Genomic DNA, 17,196 nt, shown 5'->3' on the forward strand with positions numbered 1-17,196 from the left:
AAATTGCTGAGAAGTTTCTTTCGTTTTTCTAAGTGAGATTACATTACACTTCCTAAGTTATTCCATGAGAAGCACTCCATCTATCTCTGTCTACGGCCCCATATGTTGTCTGTCTTTGTACATGAACTTGGGGGAAATGAGAGCACTTGGTGCCACACAGACCTCACGCATGGTTGGCTGCCATTTAGAAACGGACCCATAGGCTTCTTCAGCATTTACACACTCACACACACTATTATTTTATCTTCGCAGGAGCCCTGTGAGTTAGACCAAAATCACAGTTTTTTTAGCCACGGTTTGGTCTGTTGAGGAAACCGTCTTAAAGTGGTGGCTTCCTCCATGTTTCTGTCCCGAACCGTATCCCAGGTCGACTGTGTGTTGGTGTTTGGGATGCGTTGACTTGATCTAATAACCTTACTTTTGTATCTCTTATGATCTTTCCGTGGTTTTGCCTTTTCAGTGGTTCATGGGGCGATTTTGTTTAAAATCAACACACGAACAATCTTCACTTGACCAGAAGGTTTTCCCAAAGTGGTCCGTATTCGCCGCAGAAATCTCCAACAGGGAGTGAATCCGGGGCCATGGGGCGCCAGGGCTCAGGGGAGAAAGTCATGCCTCTGCACCACCCGGACTTTAGGGCTTTTAGGCAGATCAGGCCGCCTCCTAAAATCTCTCACCGAATGCAGGTGAGCAGAGGCTGTGTGGCAGCAGGGCCCTTGGAGGTGGTGGGGGGAAGGCGACTGTTATACCTCACTCTCCTCTCCTCTAGGTCTACGCCGGGGACGACTGTTAGGCTCCCTTCTGCCCACGTGTCTCTCCCGCTCGGGAGCTCCCCCTGCTCTGTCTGACCCATGCATCTTGGACTCACCCTCCCTGCTGCTTTCTTCTTCTTCTTTCTCCCCGTGCAGGAAGCAGGGGGAGGACAGAGGCACGGGCTGTTGGGTGCTGGAGAGCTGGCATTTCACTCAGTGCGGGAGCCCATCCAGACCCACAGAACCCTTAGCAGGCACTTCTAAGCTATAACCATCCTCAATAAGGTGGGATTAGCCTTATTCCCTAACCCACAGAGCGGTTAAATTACGAGAAGAGTAAGCAAGAGTTACTTGGACGGGCTTTAGCTAAGTAGAGCGCAGACCCATGTACCTCCACTGGATAAGTCCTAATTCTTTAACCAGGGGGATCAGGGAGTACTCCAAAGGGAAGTGTCACAGGGAAGAGAAAACATGCCCATAAAGTTTTGTTGCTCAGCCTCCCACGCCCACCCCATAATAACACCTGGTTAGTCACCAAGACGCACGTGCACACCACCTTGCTCTATACACTTATAATCTTGAGTCAGTTGGCTCATCCGGGGGTCTCCACTGTCTGTTTTGGGGGAGGGGGAGTCCTCAGGAGATCTTTGAGGAGGCAGGTGGCCTGGGTCTCCAGTCTCCCACCCTCCCCCCCCGCAGTAGCCCCCACTTGACACCGAAGTCTGGTTTTATGTACTGAAGTTCTGCGTAAGGTTAGTCTCCCCCCACCCCAAAAAAAGACTCCTCTGACCACCTCCCTGAAGTCCTCTAAGTCTGAAAACCATTGTTCAAGGCAGAGGTAAGGAAAACCCAGTTACCAGATGGACCATTTGCCTCCTACATTCTCCCGTTCAGCGGTTCCGCATTTGTGGAATGGAGCACACGGAGACTTTTAGCCACTGTTACTTCTCACTGTTTAGAGCCGTGGAAATATCATTGACCTAACGCATATCAGCGAGGCTTTCCATCAGTTCCTCTCTGGCTTTTGGTTTTTTCTTGTGAAATCCTTATAATCCCGCCCTGCCTTTAACGACGCGTCTCCCGTTCGCTGTCCAGATAGACCCAATCGTGCTCTTTCTGAAAACCTGCCCCTTGCGGCAGCTGCAGCTAAGCTGAAATATTCTGCTGCAGGGTCTGGCTCCCGGAGAATGCACGGCTGTCCCCCAAAGCATTGCCTCGGTGCCTGCCCACGAGGTCACGTCCTCCCGCGGGGACACTTGAGCGCGTCCTGTCCATCCCCTGAGTGCGGGTGTTGCTCTTCCAGACGGTTGTTCACACACGCAAGCACACTTCCGCGTTCCCTGCCAGGTTTTCTCGTTTTCAGCACCGTCCTCGCCAAAGTCTGGGCTCGTGTGTGCGGGGATGTCCTCTGCCTGGAAGCCGGGTCACCAGCCCAGCCAGCAGGCGTGTGACCCCCGCCTTCCACTCCTCTGTAGGCATCATTGAGGGCCGGCATCTCCCCTGGTCTTCTGGAGCGGCTCTGATGGGTTATTTCGCATCAGCTTTGGGCCTTACCATCTGTTCCTTGCATGTGGTTTGTGTCTCCTAACCTAATTTTAAGTAATGTCTAGGTGGGGAGATGCAGGTGTTTCAGTTTCAAAGGAAAAAAAGCACGTTTTCTGCCAGTTGTGGCTTCCCAGTGCTGGATTTCTGGGAGTGGGGTGGGAGTGGGGAGGGGTGGGTTCCCCATTGCCGGAGCCTCTGATGCAGTCACGGTTGACACGGCCATCCTGGGAAACACTTTCATTGGGTAAATCTCACTTTGTGCAGGATAAGCCACTTGGTAGTTGTGTGGATCCTATTTTCGTGTTTCAAAGACAAGAATTCCACAGAAGGAACCATGGCCCCAGGAGGCCTCAGATTCTGTATTCCTGCTCTTTGCAAGCTCGCTTTCCCTGCCTGGTTGGATCAAAGTGGGCCACTAGCAGAATATTCTCTGGGTCTTTAAAAGGCAGTGAGCAGACCCAGAATGTAGAGCTCTGAGCAAGATAGCCGGTCAGGTGACCTTGAATGACAATTAGTCTGAAGGTGGAACAAAGCCCACTTACAGGGGGGTAGATTGGAGCCATCTTGCAGGAAAAAATGTGGGATAGTGGGTGGTAAGCCTTACAAGTGCCTGGGGGGCTCAGTGGGTTAAGCCTCTGCCTTCAGCTCAGGTCATGGTCTCAGGGTCCTGGGATCAAGTCCCACATCAGGCTCTTTGCTCAGCAGGGAGACTGCTTGTCCCTCTGCCTGCTTCTCCCCCTGTCTTGTGTTCTTTCTCTGACAAATAAATAAATAGATAAATAAATAAAATCTAAAAAAAAAAAAAAGTAGGTGCCTTTTGACCCTCTCTTGAGACTTCTGGACACCTAAGAACACGGGCCGAGGCTGGCCACTAGGATGTTTGCCACAGTGTTGCTTAACAGGGAAAGAGATTGGAAACAACATAAATTCAAAAATTAAAAAAGGATTTAAATAAATCCTGAGGTAGCCATGCAATGGGGCATTACACAGACGTCATAAATAAAGTTGTGGGAGTTTGGTCACTTGGCGTGGAAAAGTGACCATGATAATGTCTGAGGACCACTGTTCATTCTGATTAAATAGATCACTGCGTATTACACGTAACCTATAACTAAATGCATCTGTGTGCAGGGTCCCCGCTGCCCGTGCTGTAGGCAACCACAGCCTTAGCAATTCAAGCTACTACTTGTTTCCTCAGGGAAGGAAAGCCCTCCAGTGAGTGACACTCCCGATGATGGGGACGAGCCCATGCCAGTCCCTGAAGACCTTTCCACCACGTCTGGCGTACAGCAGAGCTCCAAGAGTGAGAGAGGAGTGGGTGAGTCGGCCATCCGGGCGTCCCATTGGCGGGCTGTCGCACGCTCTGTGCCCATGAACACCTCGGTCCCTTCATATCCTTCCAGAGTCAGTGGTTGGGGGTGAGATCATTGGACCCGCTGTTTCTCCTCAACCGCCATGTTAAGAAGATTCGGGATAAAGATCAGATGTGGGTCCTGGTGTGTGCAGGGGGTTAGAGAGGAGTCACCAAGGAGTGACACCCCACGTGGGGACCAGCGGAGGGGAAGAACTCCCCACCGTGGGGGCACGTCTCTAGAACATCTCCCATCCCCTCGGTGCTGCAGGAACATGTGATATTACGGATTGTAGGTAGCGAAAATGATACATTTTATGTGCTATGGCAAAACAAGTTAGTTTTAGAGCTTGGGTTTAGAACAAGCCGGATCTGTCCATTTTATGTTATCCCACTCAGCCGTGTTTCTCAAATGCCAAATGCAAATGCAAGTATGAAATTCGAGGGATAGAAACGGTTAAATGTCAAAATGCCTTTTTGCGCACACCTTTTCCATAAAGAGGTAGGTACCTACGTTCCTGCAGCCTCTCCCTGGGGTTAATGTACACAGCACAGGTCATGTCTGCAAAACCTGGTCTGCTCTCTTTTATCACGGAGTCCCCAAGAAGTTCAGCGAAATATCCAAGGTCACAGAGTCAACGTGAGACTTGATTTCTAACTCAAAGACTAGTTTTCACACGTTTAAACCATGTTCTCATGAGATAATGAGTCAGCAATTCCTTAGAATACCTATTTTCTCTTTCTTTTTTTAAAGTAAAAAAAAAAAAAAAGGTGATATTGAGAGCCGCCTATGTGCACAAAAGAGTATCATGAAGGGTGAGCAGGGGTCATGAGGTGGGACGGATCCCATGTGGGGCAGGTGTGAGACCCACAGCCAAGGAGGGAGATGTGTGTGAAGTTCTTAGGGTTATGAAGACCATCACAGCTATCTCTCTGTAGGACATCCTGATGTAGTAACTAAGAAATACATTTTCTGTGTTTTCATGTCTTAGAAACCATTGAAACCTTGGGTATAAGGTCATATATATATATATATATATATATATATATACACACACACACATATATATATTTATATTTATATATGTGTGTGTGTATACACACACACACACACACACTTCCGGATTTTCCACCCTGCTCTCCACACATCATTTTAGGGGTTCCCAGAGTTGGGACACACAAGAGCGTGCTTCTCCATCATCGATGCATTTATTTTTAACACTGTCTTGCGTTTGTTGCAAGTGTTTCTGGTATATCATAAACCATGCTACTGTTACACGGCCTCTCAAGACACGTTTAGGTAAAGTAGAAAGTCAGATTTCAGTAAAACTATGAAGGCAGTGAGGGTGCACATATATGACAAAAGCTTGCAAAGGTGGTGCATGAATGGCTGATGTCGGGCGGCCCTGCTTTGTCTCCTTCATCCGACCTTGAAACCACCAGTGACGTGGGTACTGTTTTCTGCACTTTGGGCGGCAGCAAGCACGGGCTCATGACCCACCTGGGACATGGGGCGGGGGCGCTCAGAAGAAATTAGGTGACTATGTGCCCACTTAAGCTCTCAGTGATCCGAGACCCCAGCCATCAGCGTTAGGACTCTGGGTTCATTGTGGGGGAAACCAGGGAGCGCTCCCCGACATCCCCAGAGCTGCCCTGCAGCCCGTGAGCCCTGGTGGTGATGGGTGTCCTTTAGAGAACTGAAAGTCGCCTGATTCCTGGAGAGCAGAGGACAGCACGCAGGGCGCTTGGTGGCGGTCAGTACGCGCTCCCTGTGGCTGCCTTCAGGGTATCCTAGGTACACCGTCCCTTGTCAGCCGCCAGGGCCTGGAAGGTTCGTCTGGGACAAGGTCACCAGGTCCCTGGCGGGCACTGCTGACTGCTTCCCGGGCTGGGTCTCTCGGCTGAGGCTTGAGCTCTAGGTGCCAGCGAGCCCAGGGCAGGTGTGGCGTGGAGCCGGGGGGGTGGTGCTTGTCCGTGACTCCCTGCGGCTTCCTGCCGGTGCTCCCTCGCCTGCCTACGATAGGATAGGGTTTGCATTCCACTTCTCCTTATAGGATGAAGTTTGTGACAAATGAATTCCAGAATTACAAAATTTAAAACACCTGACAAATCTCTTTGCTGAGTTTGTAAAGAGCCGTGGCCACGCCGTAGGGCAGGCGAGGAAAGCCATTTGAAGTGGGTGGCAAGCCACTGTTTCGGGGAGCCGGTGCTCTCTTGGAGGGGCCAGGGGCCAAAGGGGCGATGGATCTCTGCCAAGAGGTCCAGAAATGGAAAAGCACAGAAGACAGTCAAGCAGGCAAGAGGAGAAGGGTTTGAAGGAACAGGCAGTGAGATGGAGAATCCCAGAAGCCTGAGTCCCAAGAGCCATCAAGACGTCACCCGTGCTTCCTAGAGATGAAGTTTTAGAAACCATCCTTGGGGATTTTCGAGGGAAACCAGCTAGCATTAGCGTTCGGTGGTTGGTGTCGCTGGAAGTGGCCCATCACAGGGAACATTGAACAAATTAGGTACGCAGAGCAACGGGGGACAGCGGGGACAGGCAGGGGAGTCGTCCCCCAGGAGGCCGGGGAGGCGCGTTTGAAGCTGTGTGTCCTCGGCTCTGCGGGAAGGAGGCAGAAGAGCAGCATCAGAGGACAGAAAACAGGAAACCATAAGCAGCCCCTCCCTGCACAGAAGTAGTCAAGCACGTAGACAAGTGCCTTTGCTGAGCGAAGGTCCTAGAAAAGGAATGGAGAGCGCGGGTGGTACAGGGGAGAAGGCAACGCAGAGAAGACGCAGCTCAGACTCAGAAGGGCCACGTCCCAGCCCCTCTCCCAGCCGGGCGCCTCCGGCCAGACTGTTACCACCGAGCCCGTTTCCTCATTTTCGCAACAGCAGCGAAACTCATCTCGCGGAAGGGTTTCCAGGGTCACGTGAAAACAGAGAAACACACTTTGCTGAAGACAGAGCAGCAAAGACAGGTGGTAAAAAGGACAGTAAAAGGCAGAAAAAGAAAGCAATTTGTGCAAAATAGGGCTTTCAAAGATGCAGGAGATAAGGGGTGAGGGCACCTGTTGGGGCTTTGCTAGAGGGAAGGGAGAGAGAAAAAAGGTAATGTGCGGAGCACATTTCTTAATGTGGAAGAGCAATTTAATAATAATAATAACAATATTCAAGAAATTGATCCCAGGGATGGGCAAACCACAAGAGACGGGTCAGAATAGAGAGTTTGGGTGGCTCAGTCGGTTAAGCATCTGCCTTTGGCTCAAGTCATGATCTCAGGGTCCTGGGATCGAGCCCTACATCAGGCTCCTTGCTCAGCGGGGAGCCTGCTTCTCCCTCTTTCTCTGTCCCTGCTTGTGTCCTCTCTCACATACACTTGCTCACTCTCTCAAATAAATAAATAAAATCTTTAAAAAAAATTGAAGGGAGAGCTCAGGAGTGCTGGCCATTGCCAGACCCAAGCAGAAGGACAAACAGCCAGATGCCAGACGGTGGGAAATCTTGAGCAACAGCAGACCCTTCGCCTGCCTGCTTTAAGAGACAAGGGATGCTTCGGAAAAGCCATGAGCCCTTACGACTAGGTGTAGACACGTGGGACCCTAGTCTCCAGCATACTGGCGGGAGGGGGGGGGTGGCAGAAATGAGCCACCCGTGATGGGTGGTGGTGTTTATAGGGACAGTGGGCTATTCCCAGGTGGCCTTCGCCCCGTGTCGAGGGGATGCTGGAGGACCGTGTGGCAATATGGTCCCCTGGATTAAAAGAGAGAGGGAGGGATGGGGAGCGGACGTCAGAGCAACCTTGGGAGGCCTCCGTTCGATTCTGGGCCCGAGGAAGAGGAAACAGCTCGGAAGTGCAGCTTGAAGCACTGAAGTTAGACTCAGAGGAGGACTTGCAGGCGGGGAGGGATTCAGTCTCCTTGAGAGGATGGAAGCTTGTGCTTCTGAAGTGGTCGCTGTACAAATGAGAGAGCCCTCGCCTCTCTGAAGTGGTTGTGTGTGAAACTGCTGAACGCAGACCGTGTACTCAGTGACCTCCGAAGGCAGCCCCACACGGATGCGCCCCACCGCGGCAGCCGGGCTAGGGGAGCAGAGGACGGCTTGGGGTTCCTTCCGCGGGCCAGCAGCTTTGGAGGAACGAGGATGCCAGGGTGGCATCCAGGGACGCGGGGGAGCAAAACTAAAAGCGTAGTTATTTTCTTCGTTTCTTCAGTGCCCTCCCCATCCTCCTTCTGAGCTCCCTGCAAGTGCCCGTGTCCGTGTCCTGACCTTGAGCAGAGACGTAATAGTGCTGTGGGACTGATGGGGACGCAGCTCCCCCAAGCACAGCCCAGCTGGCCCAGCGGGAGGCCAGAGACTGGAGGCCCCCCCAGGGCTGAGCAGGGCATGCCAGAGCGGATAATGGGGATGAGTTCGCATACTTGTCACTGGGTCCTCACTACTCTTCATTTACCCAGGGCTTGTACGTGGATGAGAGCAGACACGTCTAAGGGTCCCCCTCGGTTCTGGAACCACCTCCTCTTTGCCTGTGCTGTCTCGTGGGACCCGCCCCCCAAGCTGGGAGGTGATCACCGTGGTCTCGCATGTGGGGTGTTTTAGGACTTCACTCTCAGAGGTCGCGTGTCATGGCGTGGTGTTTGCAGCAAGACGCTGTAGCCTTCTCGAAGCTAAACCGGCGTGATCTCGGGGTCTGTCTTCTCAATCTTTTGTCCAGGGTGAGGTTCGCCCTGGCAGAAAAGGAAAGAAAAAAAAAATCTAGATTTTGTTTCTACTTTTTTTTCTTTCCCTGGAATCCAAGAAAATGATTAAGTACATGAAAACATTAATTTTATTATTATTTTTATGTAGTCGACCAAAGTAAAAATCACTTCACCGAGTCGTGAGTTCGAGGACAGCTGATTCAGTAGAGTAACATACGGTCGCTGGGTTATTCCTGCACCGCATGTCACCTTCATTGTCAAGTTTAGGCAGAATCCCAAGACGGCGCAGAGGGGCAGACACGTGGCTGGAGCGCTTCTGGGGAGCCGGCGGTGGTGGGGGTGGGAGTAGGTGCAGAGAGCTCTTCCCGATGGAAAGAGAAAGCAAGCTTGGTCTAATTGGAGATTGGGCAGCTGGCTGTGAGGACGGATGCTAAGCCTGCTTATCTAATCAGCAGTTAGAGGAAGTTGTTTTTATCTGTGAAACGCATCTCTTCTGAACCGATAAACCCCATTTTAGCTAGGGAGGAATATTATCTAGCAGCATCTGAGCGTTTGCTGCCGCCAGCGCAAGCGTGCCCAGATGGTAGGCGTCCTTGCGGGCACAAAGCCCAAAACTGTTTGCCGGACTTCAGCGGGCTGGCTGTCTTGGGTCTGGGGTTTTCGTATTTTCCTTGGAGCAAAAACCAAAAGCCAAGTATCCCTCGGATCCTGGCTCCCCTCGCTGTGTCGGTTTCCTCGCACCTCTTCGTAGCTGACGTGTTGTGCAAGAGTGGAGAAATTTGTAAAATTCTGCATCACTCATCTTGCGGTTCCCCTATCTTGGAACGCCTCATGGACAGGGGATGTGTTGTCACCAGGACATTTCCAAACCAAATCGATTCCTGTTGGAAAGACTCTCATTTTCCTGCATCTCACCAAACAGGAGACGTAGCCTTAAAACAAGGATTTTCCCTGAGACTGTCAGGTTTTGGGAAGAAAGGCTGTGACGTAGCAGGAGCATTGCTTCCCATCTAAAAGTTACTATTTTTTTAGCACCTCCACTCTGTTGGCCGGCCACAGCATGTGGGAGGCGTGGGCCCTGCAGAGCAGCACGGTGTTTGGGTTCCCCCAGGGAAGGCAAGAGACCGTGGGCTGCTCCAGGACCATCTTGCACCAGGCGTTGTTGTGGACGGGTGGGATCGGACAGCACACCGTTCAGAACATTCTTGGGAGGAAACTGAACCTGCTGTGTGTGTGTCTGTGTGTGTGTGTGTGTGGTGTGTGTTTCTGCACGTGCTATGTGTATCTTATCTGTAGAGTGTGTCTGTGGGTGTGTGATGCGTGGTGTGTATGTGTGTGTTTGTTTATAGTGTATGTGGCATGTATGTGGTGTGTGTTTATGTGTGTTTATGTGGTATGTGAGTGTGTGGTGCGTATGTGTGTGTTGTGTGTCTCTGTGTTTGTGTATAGTGTGTGTGATGTGCGTGTCTGTGCAGTATATGTAGTATGTGTTTATGCATGTGGTGTGTGTATTATATGTAGTGTATGTGTGATGTGTGTGGGTGTGGTGTGTGTGCCTGTTGTGTGTGCATGTAGTGTGTGTATATTATATGTAGTGTATGTGTGATGTGTGTCTGTGTGGTGTGTGTGCTTATGGTGTGTGCATGTGGTGTGTGTATATTGTATGTAGTATATGTATGGTGTGTATATGTATACTGTGTGTGGTTTGTGTTTCTGCATGTGGTGTGTGTTTGCATGTGGTACATGTATATTATATGTAGTATGTGTTTGTGTGCTGTGTATGTGTGTATTGTGTGTAGTGTGTGTGCATGTGTGGGGGGTGTGGTGTGTGGGGGGGTGTGTGTCCTGGATGGTATTGGACAAGAGATCACAGTTGCTCCCTTGGAGGAACGTCTCTGGGCCTGGGATTCTATCCCTGGCTCCAGTCATATCTGGCTCATTGCCCCTGGCAGGAGGCTTCCCATCATTTCTGTCCCTGTTTGCTGACAGGGGTCACCCGCCCACCTGGAAGCATGGGGCAGAGGGGTTCCCCGGGAACCGTCCTCCATGTGGACTACTGCAGTATAATCGCTGGGAGATGTCCTGCGGGACCCGGGCGGATGTGTGCCTGGGACACGTGTTGGCAGCAGACTTCAGGGACAGGCCCTGATACGGTGACCACATGGAAAGACAGCATCCCTTAGAAATGAGGCATAGAGGAGAGCAGGACACAGTCAGTGTAGCAAAACCCTCCGAGTCTCAGGAGAGAGCAGGGGATGAGGAGGAGGCCAGCCAGACTGGACGGTGTCCTTGTGACCCCCTCCCCACCCCAGCTTGAAGGCACACCCATCAGGAGGACGTGCATGGGGACGACGGACTCCTGCAAGGCTCGGTTCCATTCTGTCCCACGAGGGCCAGCCTGTCCTTGCCTGCTTGTGCCTGGATGCCAGTGACCACGACGTCCTAGAAGTTCTCAAGGTCAGACCCGGAGCAGGGCCACTGTGAAGGACTTCCCCGGCTAAGCTCACGTGGGGATTTGTGCAGATACCGTTTCTGATGGGGTAGTGTTTGTTCCCACCTCAGCTTCTCCGACTCTTAGAAAAGTCTATTTGAGCACATTCGTGCGGGTAGAGCCCTTCTTGGTGGCAGGGTGATGCCTTCATGCCAAGGCCCGGGAGTGGTGGCCCGATGCCCTGCAGTCATGCCCAGCAGAGCTCACTGACAGGGATGTAGCCAAGGAAGAGGTGCTCCTGGCTGAGCTGGGCAGAGGGGAGAGGAGGGCCAGGGAGGACTCCCAGAGTTGACATTTGAGCAGCTGGCCGAGGGGAGCCATGTTGGACTTTAGGAACAGCGGTGGCTGGGTGGGAGGGAGGAGGGTGGGCAACAAGAGGTACAAAGCAGCTTGCTCTGGGACATGACCCTGCCAGATCTGTGTGCTCGAAGATCACTGGTGGCAGTTGGCATGGAGGCATGATTTGTGCCTGTGTGCAGGGGCTGCGGCGGGAGGAGCCAGGGCGGTGGGGACGTCCGTCCTCGGTGGCCACCGTCTTTGTCCACTTACTCGCTCTGGGAGCATGTGTGAGGTGGCTCAGCCTCCACTTTGGTGATGGCAGTGATTCCCCCGAATGGAATGGGAACACGTGGGGAGTTGGGGTCGACTTGACATCTGTTGGCCATCCATAGCCAAGGAGCCTTCCGGAAGGCAGGATGGGTGAGAGGTGGAGAGAGAGCTAGTTCTAGCTCTAGGATCTGCGGGAGGGATAGTGGAACACCAAGGGCCTTGGGAAATAAATGTGTGTAATGGTCTAGGAGAGAAGGCAAGGAAGGAGGAGAGAATAAGTTGTTTGATTCAAGTAGAATTTCTGGAAAGAAATATGGCGGAGAGGTTGCTATAAGGAGAGAAGATAACGAGGGCGGGAATGCTAAGTTGTGCTAGAGAAGGGGGCCTTTGGGAGATCTTTGTGGGCCCCCAGAAGCAGCTCTGCAGGGTTGGAGGCCCACGTGAAAACGTCGGGGAGCACCAGGGAGTGGGTGGAGGGTAGGAGGCAGCCCCGCCTGTGGGTTGACTTGTAAGAGGAGAATATGAAAGTGTGTTTGGAGGCCAACAGGAAGGAGCAGGTGGAGAGGAAGGATTCCATGACAGCCGCCCGAGTGGAGGCCCGGGGAGGCAGACGGGGCCATCCAGGAGCTGGGCTCAGGCTCCTCCTTAGCCATGTCCAGACCTGTGGCACGTCCCCAGACGTCCTCATAGCCTCTCTCTCACTGCCCTCGGGGCCATACTTGAGCCCACCCTCCATGTTCGCGGCAGGGTCTGCCACCACTCAGGGAGAAAGCGCTCCTCTGGGATTTGCTCAGTCAGCAGCCCCAGCGCCTGGGCCTTCTGTGCACTGAGTAGGCGTGCAGGGCATGTACGGAATGAGAGCCCAGAACGGGGGCGGCGTTGCTCTCTCAAGTCGGACCCCAGAGAGAGGAAGTGAAGGAGAAGGAATCGAAGGCTGGGTCTGAAATTAAGGTTCATCATGTGGATTATTTGAGGTCACTGTTTCTCTGTGGGCGTAGTTGGTATTTGGGGCAGAGAAGCCTTCCTTGGTGGACACTGTCCCTCCCACTGGAGGATGTTAGCCGTGAGTGTCACACCTCGCCCCAAATGTCCCCACCTGTTACGCAGGCGAGCCCCTGGATTCACGCCTTGCCATTGAGCCCAAGCACCTCATCCCTACACGGTCAGCTTTGGGCCCATCCACAGAGTCATGGTGTTCTGGAACCTGACCATGGATTTCTTTTAAAAAAGGAGTTCGTGCAGAAAAACTGGGCCGCAGAAAGTCGAGAAACTCTGATCCTGGCCCTTCCCTCCATGTTCGTGTTTGAAAAGCTGCTTATTTGTACAAGCAGACACCAGTATTTTGTATTTTTACTGACAACTTAAACACCAGGCTCACATCGTACCTCACGGATTTAGTAAAGGAAATAAAAATGGGTTTTTCTCTACCAGAATAAATAGTTGAACAGCATTTTTCGTGCTAGGTCGCCGGTCCCGATTTCCCATTCTGCTCTGTTCCGGCTCTGCGGAAAGCATACTTAGCTCTGAGTATAAAACAGCCAACCGACATTTCGTTAACTTTCCTTCTACATGGGGTTTCAGAAAAGAAATGGAAAAAAAAAAAAAAAAAAGGCTTTGAGCTGTGGTTGCCAGTTGCCACCTGTCCTATCTGGTTAGGACATTTTCTGATTTGGGAAGTGTAAATATAACCCAGAAAAAAAAAACACACACACACACACACACACACACACAAGCTTCCCCTCCTTTTATGCAAAAGTAGCAAGCTTTAGGCGTAGAGCAGAGCCCAAATCATTGCCCTGCAAAGTTTCCACCACCTCGATCAGTGAGATGAAAAGGCTCTCGCCTTGAGGCCGGCGGCCCCAGGAAGCCAGCTCGGCAGTGGTTGGGGCCGGGCCACAGTACCCGCCAGATAAGCCCCGCGATCTTCGCAGTCCGAGCGGGAACTACGGTTCGCACAGTACCGCGGATCTGCTCACACCCTTTGCCTGTTAGGATTTGGGCGTGTGGGGTGGGGGCCCGTGCCAGAAACCTGTACGGAACTCAGAAAGCACATTTCCATCGACGGCCGGAGCCGGCGAGAATATACCAATGGGTCCAGACTCCGAGAAGCTCCCAGGCTTGCTGGGGACCAGCGGGGGGGAACGTGAATTCCTCCGGGCTGGAAGGACTGATGCCACAGAAATTGGCAAATGCTACAAATTAGAGGGTTTTTGGTTTTTGGTTTTTGTTTTTGTTGTTGTTGGGTTTTTTAAGAGTTTTTTTTTAGAGATTTTTTTTTTTTAGAGCTTTTTTACCTGCACACCATGACTACCATACTATTTTCCCGGTGTTCACGGGGTCAGGGAACCCTTGGATGGATGGCTGTGTGGGCGGGAGTGGGGGTTTGTGGGGTAGGGTAAGGAGGAGGGGGCCGTAAGGGGAAATGCAGGGCATCCAACCAGAGGCTTGATTCCAGATGACTCTGCCCTTGGGGTCACAAGCTGGAAACGTCGCCATCTGGACTGGCTGTCTTAATAACTAGAATGCTTCTCTGGCCTTCTTGGTGGAGGTGGCACACTGGTTTTGTCACTGGGGGGGGGGGGTGTGACTAGAAAACCATGCTGGGTCTTCCTTTCTGGCTCGGGCTGATATTTGGGCTTGAAGAACCTGAGCACACGAAGCGACCCCTGTGTGTTACGTGAATGAATCAGAGATGATGGTTTCTCCGGGAATGAGTCATATGACCTTCATCGTCATATGAACTTCCCAGTATCCTTCGAAGTGTGGGACTGGACGTGGTCTTCTGGGAAGTTTCCGTGACCGAGTGTCATCTCAGATTAAATACAACCATGGGGTGTGTGTAGTGATCTAGGGGGTGACCCTGCTGCCTGTCCCTGAATGCACGGTGGCCTCCGAGGGCCTGTTTCTCAGCAAAGGCAGCTGGGGACACTACCAGAAGCCACCCCAATGGGCCACGGGCCACAGGGGTCCTTTCCATGTTCCTGCCTCAAAGCCCCTGACACTTGCTTTGACCCGTTAACCATATCGGCGTCACGTGCCCTACTCTGGGGAGCCAGGGAGCTGCAGGGACCTTTGAGCCACACGTCTTGGGTGTGTCTCTGCACGGCTGCCTGCCAGGACAGTACTTCCCCCACAAGGGATGTGGCTGCAGGCTGTCGATTTCCACTGAAATCACCCGGGCAGGATTCCGGTGAAGCCCTGAACATCCGGTGCCTTTCCCCACCGGGCGGGGGTGATGGACGGAAGGCCTCCAGCCGGCTCCTCGGGGCCGTTCGGAGCATGTGGCTGAGGCGGCCTCTCCATCTCGCAGAACGTGGGGCCGTCACCGCAGAGGCGGAACCGGGCTGAAACGGGAGACGACGAAGAGCTTTTAGGACAGCCCCGCGGGCAGCTGGATGATGATTTTTATTATCCTTCTTGGAACCTGGCAGAATTTTCCTGCTGTCCCAGTATCCGCGCTGCTCAGTGGAAGGCGGTGGTAGCAAGAAGGAGAGGATCCCGCTGCCAGGGCCCCCGGCGCTCTCGGACGGCCTCCGGCTCCTGCCATGAGGGACCATTAACTGTCACCTGGGGCGGCCACCAACCCGCTCGTCCTGGTGTGACGTACAGCTTAACCTGTCTTCGGTGAAATTCGCGTTCGGTAGAGAAGGCTGTGGTTTTGAGTGAAGTGGTTTTATTCGTGAGAAGATAACAGGGTTATTTTGTCATTATAAACACTGCATTTACTCACCGTTTCGAAGCAGTACTATTATTACTAATAGACTGAACTTTGCTGTTGACTCTGGAGCTGCGGGTGTTCAAAATCCTGTTGATGGTTTGTATGTGTCCATTTGTGTGTTGTTTTTTTTTTAATAAGCTTTTTAAGTAGGCTTCACGCCCAGCATGGGGCTCACACTCACAACCCCGAGATCAAGTGTCAAGAGCTCTACCTACTGAACCAGCCAGGCACCCCTCAGTAGCTGTTCTTTTATTACTGATGGAGTGTGTCCTAAAAATTTATCCTTAAGGTCAGGCTGCCCTGTGCACGCACACCGCACACTCAGGCACGGTCTGTAGATGTCGTGCATGAGGCTTTCCAGAAGGGTCCTGGGCAGGCAGGCAGTGGGGGCTCTATGCCTCGTGACGCATGGGGCAGATCTTCAGTCCTTGTGTGGGGACAGAGATTTCAGAGATGAGTAATCACTAGCATCCCTGGACCATATCTGTGAAATGCAGGAAATCAGGAGCACCTGAGTGGCTCAGTCGGGTGAGCGTCTGCCTTCAGCTCAGCTCATGATCCTCGGGTCCTGGGATCGAGTCCTGGAGCGGGCCACCTGCCGAGCGGGACGCCTGCCGAGCGGGACACCTGCTTCCTCCTCTCCTTCTGTTCCTCTCCTTGCTGGTGTGCGCGTTTTCTCTCTCTCTGACAAGTAAATAAATAAAATCTTAAAAAATAAAAATAAAAAAAGAAAGAAAGAAAGAAATGCAGGAACCAGCCTGAGACCCACAACCGTAATTCCCAGTCCTCTAGTAGACACATTCAAAAAGAGAAATGGCACAGGTGAGATTAATTTTAATAGACTTTATTTAAGACGGAATGCCCTCAGTACTATTTTTTGAACATGCACTCAATTTAAGCAAGCCTTAGGGAGCGCTGCTTAACTCTTTACACGTAGTCCTCGAAGCCAGAACAGGTTACGCGCATGGCACGTCTCGGTTCCATGCATGACTTCATGTGTTCAGAACACTCTTCAGCCAAGGGCCACACGCTAGATGGGGCGGACACAGAGTGCCGGAGAGGAAATGTTTCTCCTCTGTTTTCCCTTTTTCTGCTTCCCCTTTCAGATCGACCCTTGCTGAAATTTAGCCAAAAGCCGGTCGCTCACCACCTCTCCAAAGCAACGTTAAATCAGTTTTCTCTTCAAAACCTTTTCTCGGTTGTCCTCACCAAGGAAGGTGAAAATTGGTTTGTTGATTGTTTTTTTGGTTCTTCCATTTTTAGCCACATTTGATTTAGGGAAAACATCCAGGTCCAGTCCAATTTTTACACCAGTTGGATTCATCTTACGTATCTCTGTTTTAACGGTACGTCTTGTAGGCATTGGATGAAGTGCCAAAGAACGAGAAGGCAGTTACTCGTAGTAAAAACTATGAATGAGGCAAAATATAAAGCAGTTTTCCAAAGCAGAGTGGCTGAGTTCGGTGCAGAAATACAGCACTTTTAGTTCTGGTTTTCAGCCATTCATCCTCTTCCTGTGCACGCTTTATGGTCATTTGGGGGGTTGGTAAATCCTCTTTATTTTTTTTGAAATGAGGCGGTCGGTTTATAGACGTGAAGCCCATTTCACGAGTGTGCCACCGAGGACAGGTGCGAAGTGAAGCAAGCTTCGAAGACGGAGAGCATCACATCTGTGAAATGGTTTGCAAAAATTGTGTCAAATGAAGCTTCTTGGTGACTTCGTAAAGCGGTCTGCCACCGCCCGAGGAAGCACCGCAGCAGAGATGGTCAAGGAGAGGGTTTTTTTGTTTTGTTTTTTTAAACTAAGGAAAAAGAAAAGCAGCAGCGTGCCTGCCCAGGGCAGTCCAAGAGCACCAGCCAGGCGTCCCACCTGGGTGCCCGTGTCCCGGGAGCCCGGGCAGAGGGCGCCGTGGCGCTTGACCCCACCCAGCTGCGTGCAGCCCAGACCCCAGGCTTCCTGTGCGAGGGCGCTGTGAGCTAACTGCGGCCCTTCCTGCGTTTCAGGAGACAGCGTGTACTCGTGTGGCTTCTGTGTTTCCTGAGCGCACCCCGATTCACAGACTCACAGGCTCAGCCGCGTGGCTCTGATTGTGACATTCCCGTCTTTGGAG

At 52.1% G+C, this 17,196-nt stretch overlaps 1 protein-coding gene across 6 annotated transcripts in view; it reads left to right on the forward strand.

Moving 5' to 3' along the window:
- The window catches only part of IKZF1 (IKAROS family zinc finger 1), a 94,093-nt gene that overhangs the window by 18,817 nt on the left and 58,080 nt on the right, over positions 1 to 17,196 (forward strand). For all 6 annotated transcript variants that reach the window (XM_080818585.1, XM_080818586.1, XM_080818583.1 and 3 more), the window contains one exon: positions 3,496 to 3,615. In XM_080818585.1, the coding sequence (XP_080674711.1) occupies positions 3,496 to 3,615 (120 nt within the window). The remainder of the gene's footprint in view (positions 1 to 3,495; positions 3,616 to 17,196) is intronic.

The sequence above is a fragment of the Martes martes genome (genome assembly GCF_963455335.1).
Source record: "Martes martes genome assembly, chromosome: 11".
Taxonomy (NCBI): Eukaryota; Metazoa; Chordata; class Mammalia; order Carnivora; family Mustelidae; genus Martes; species Martes martes.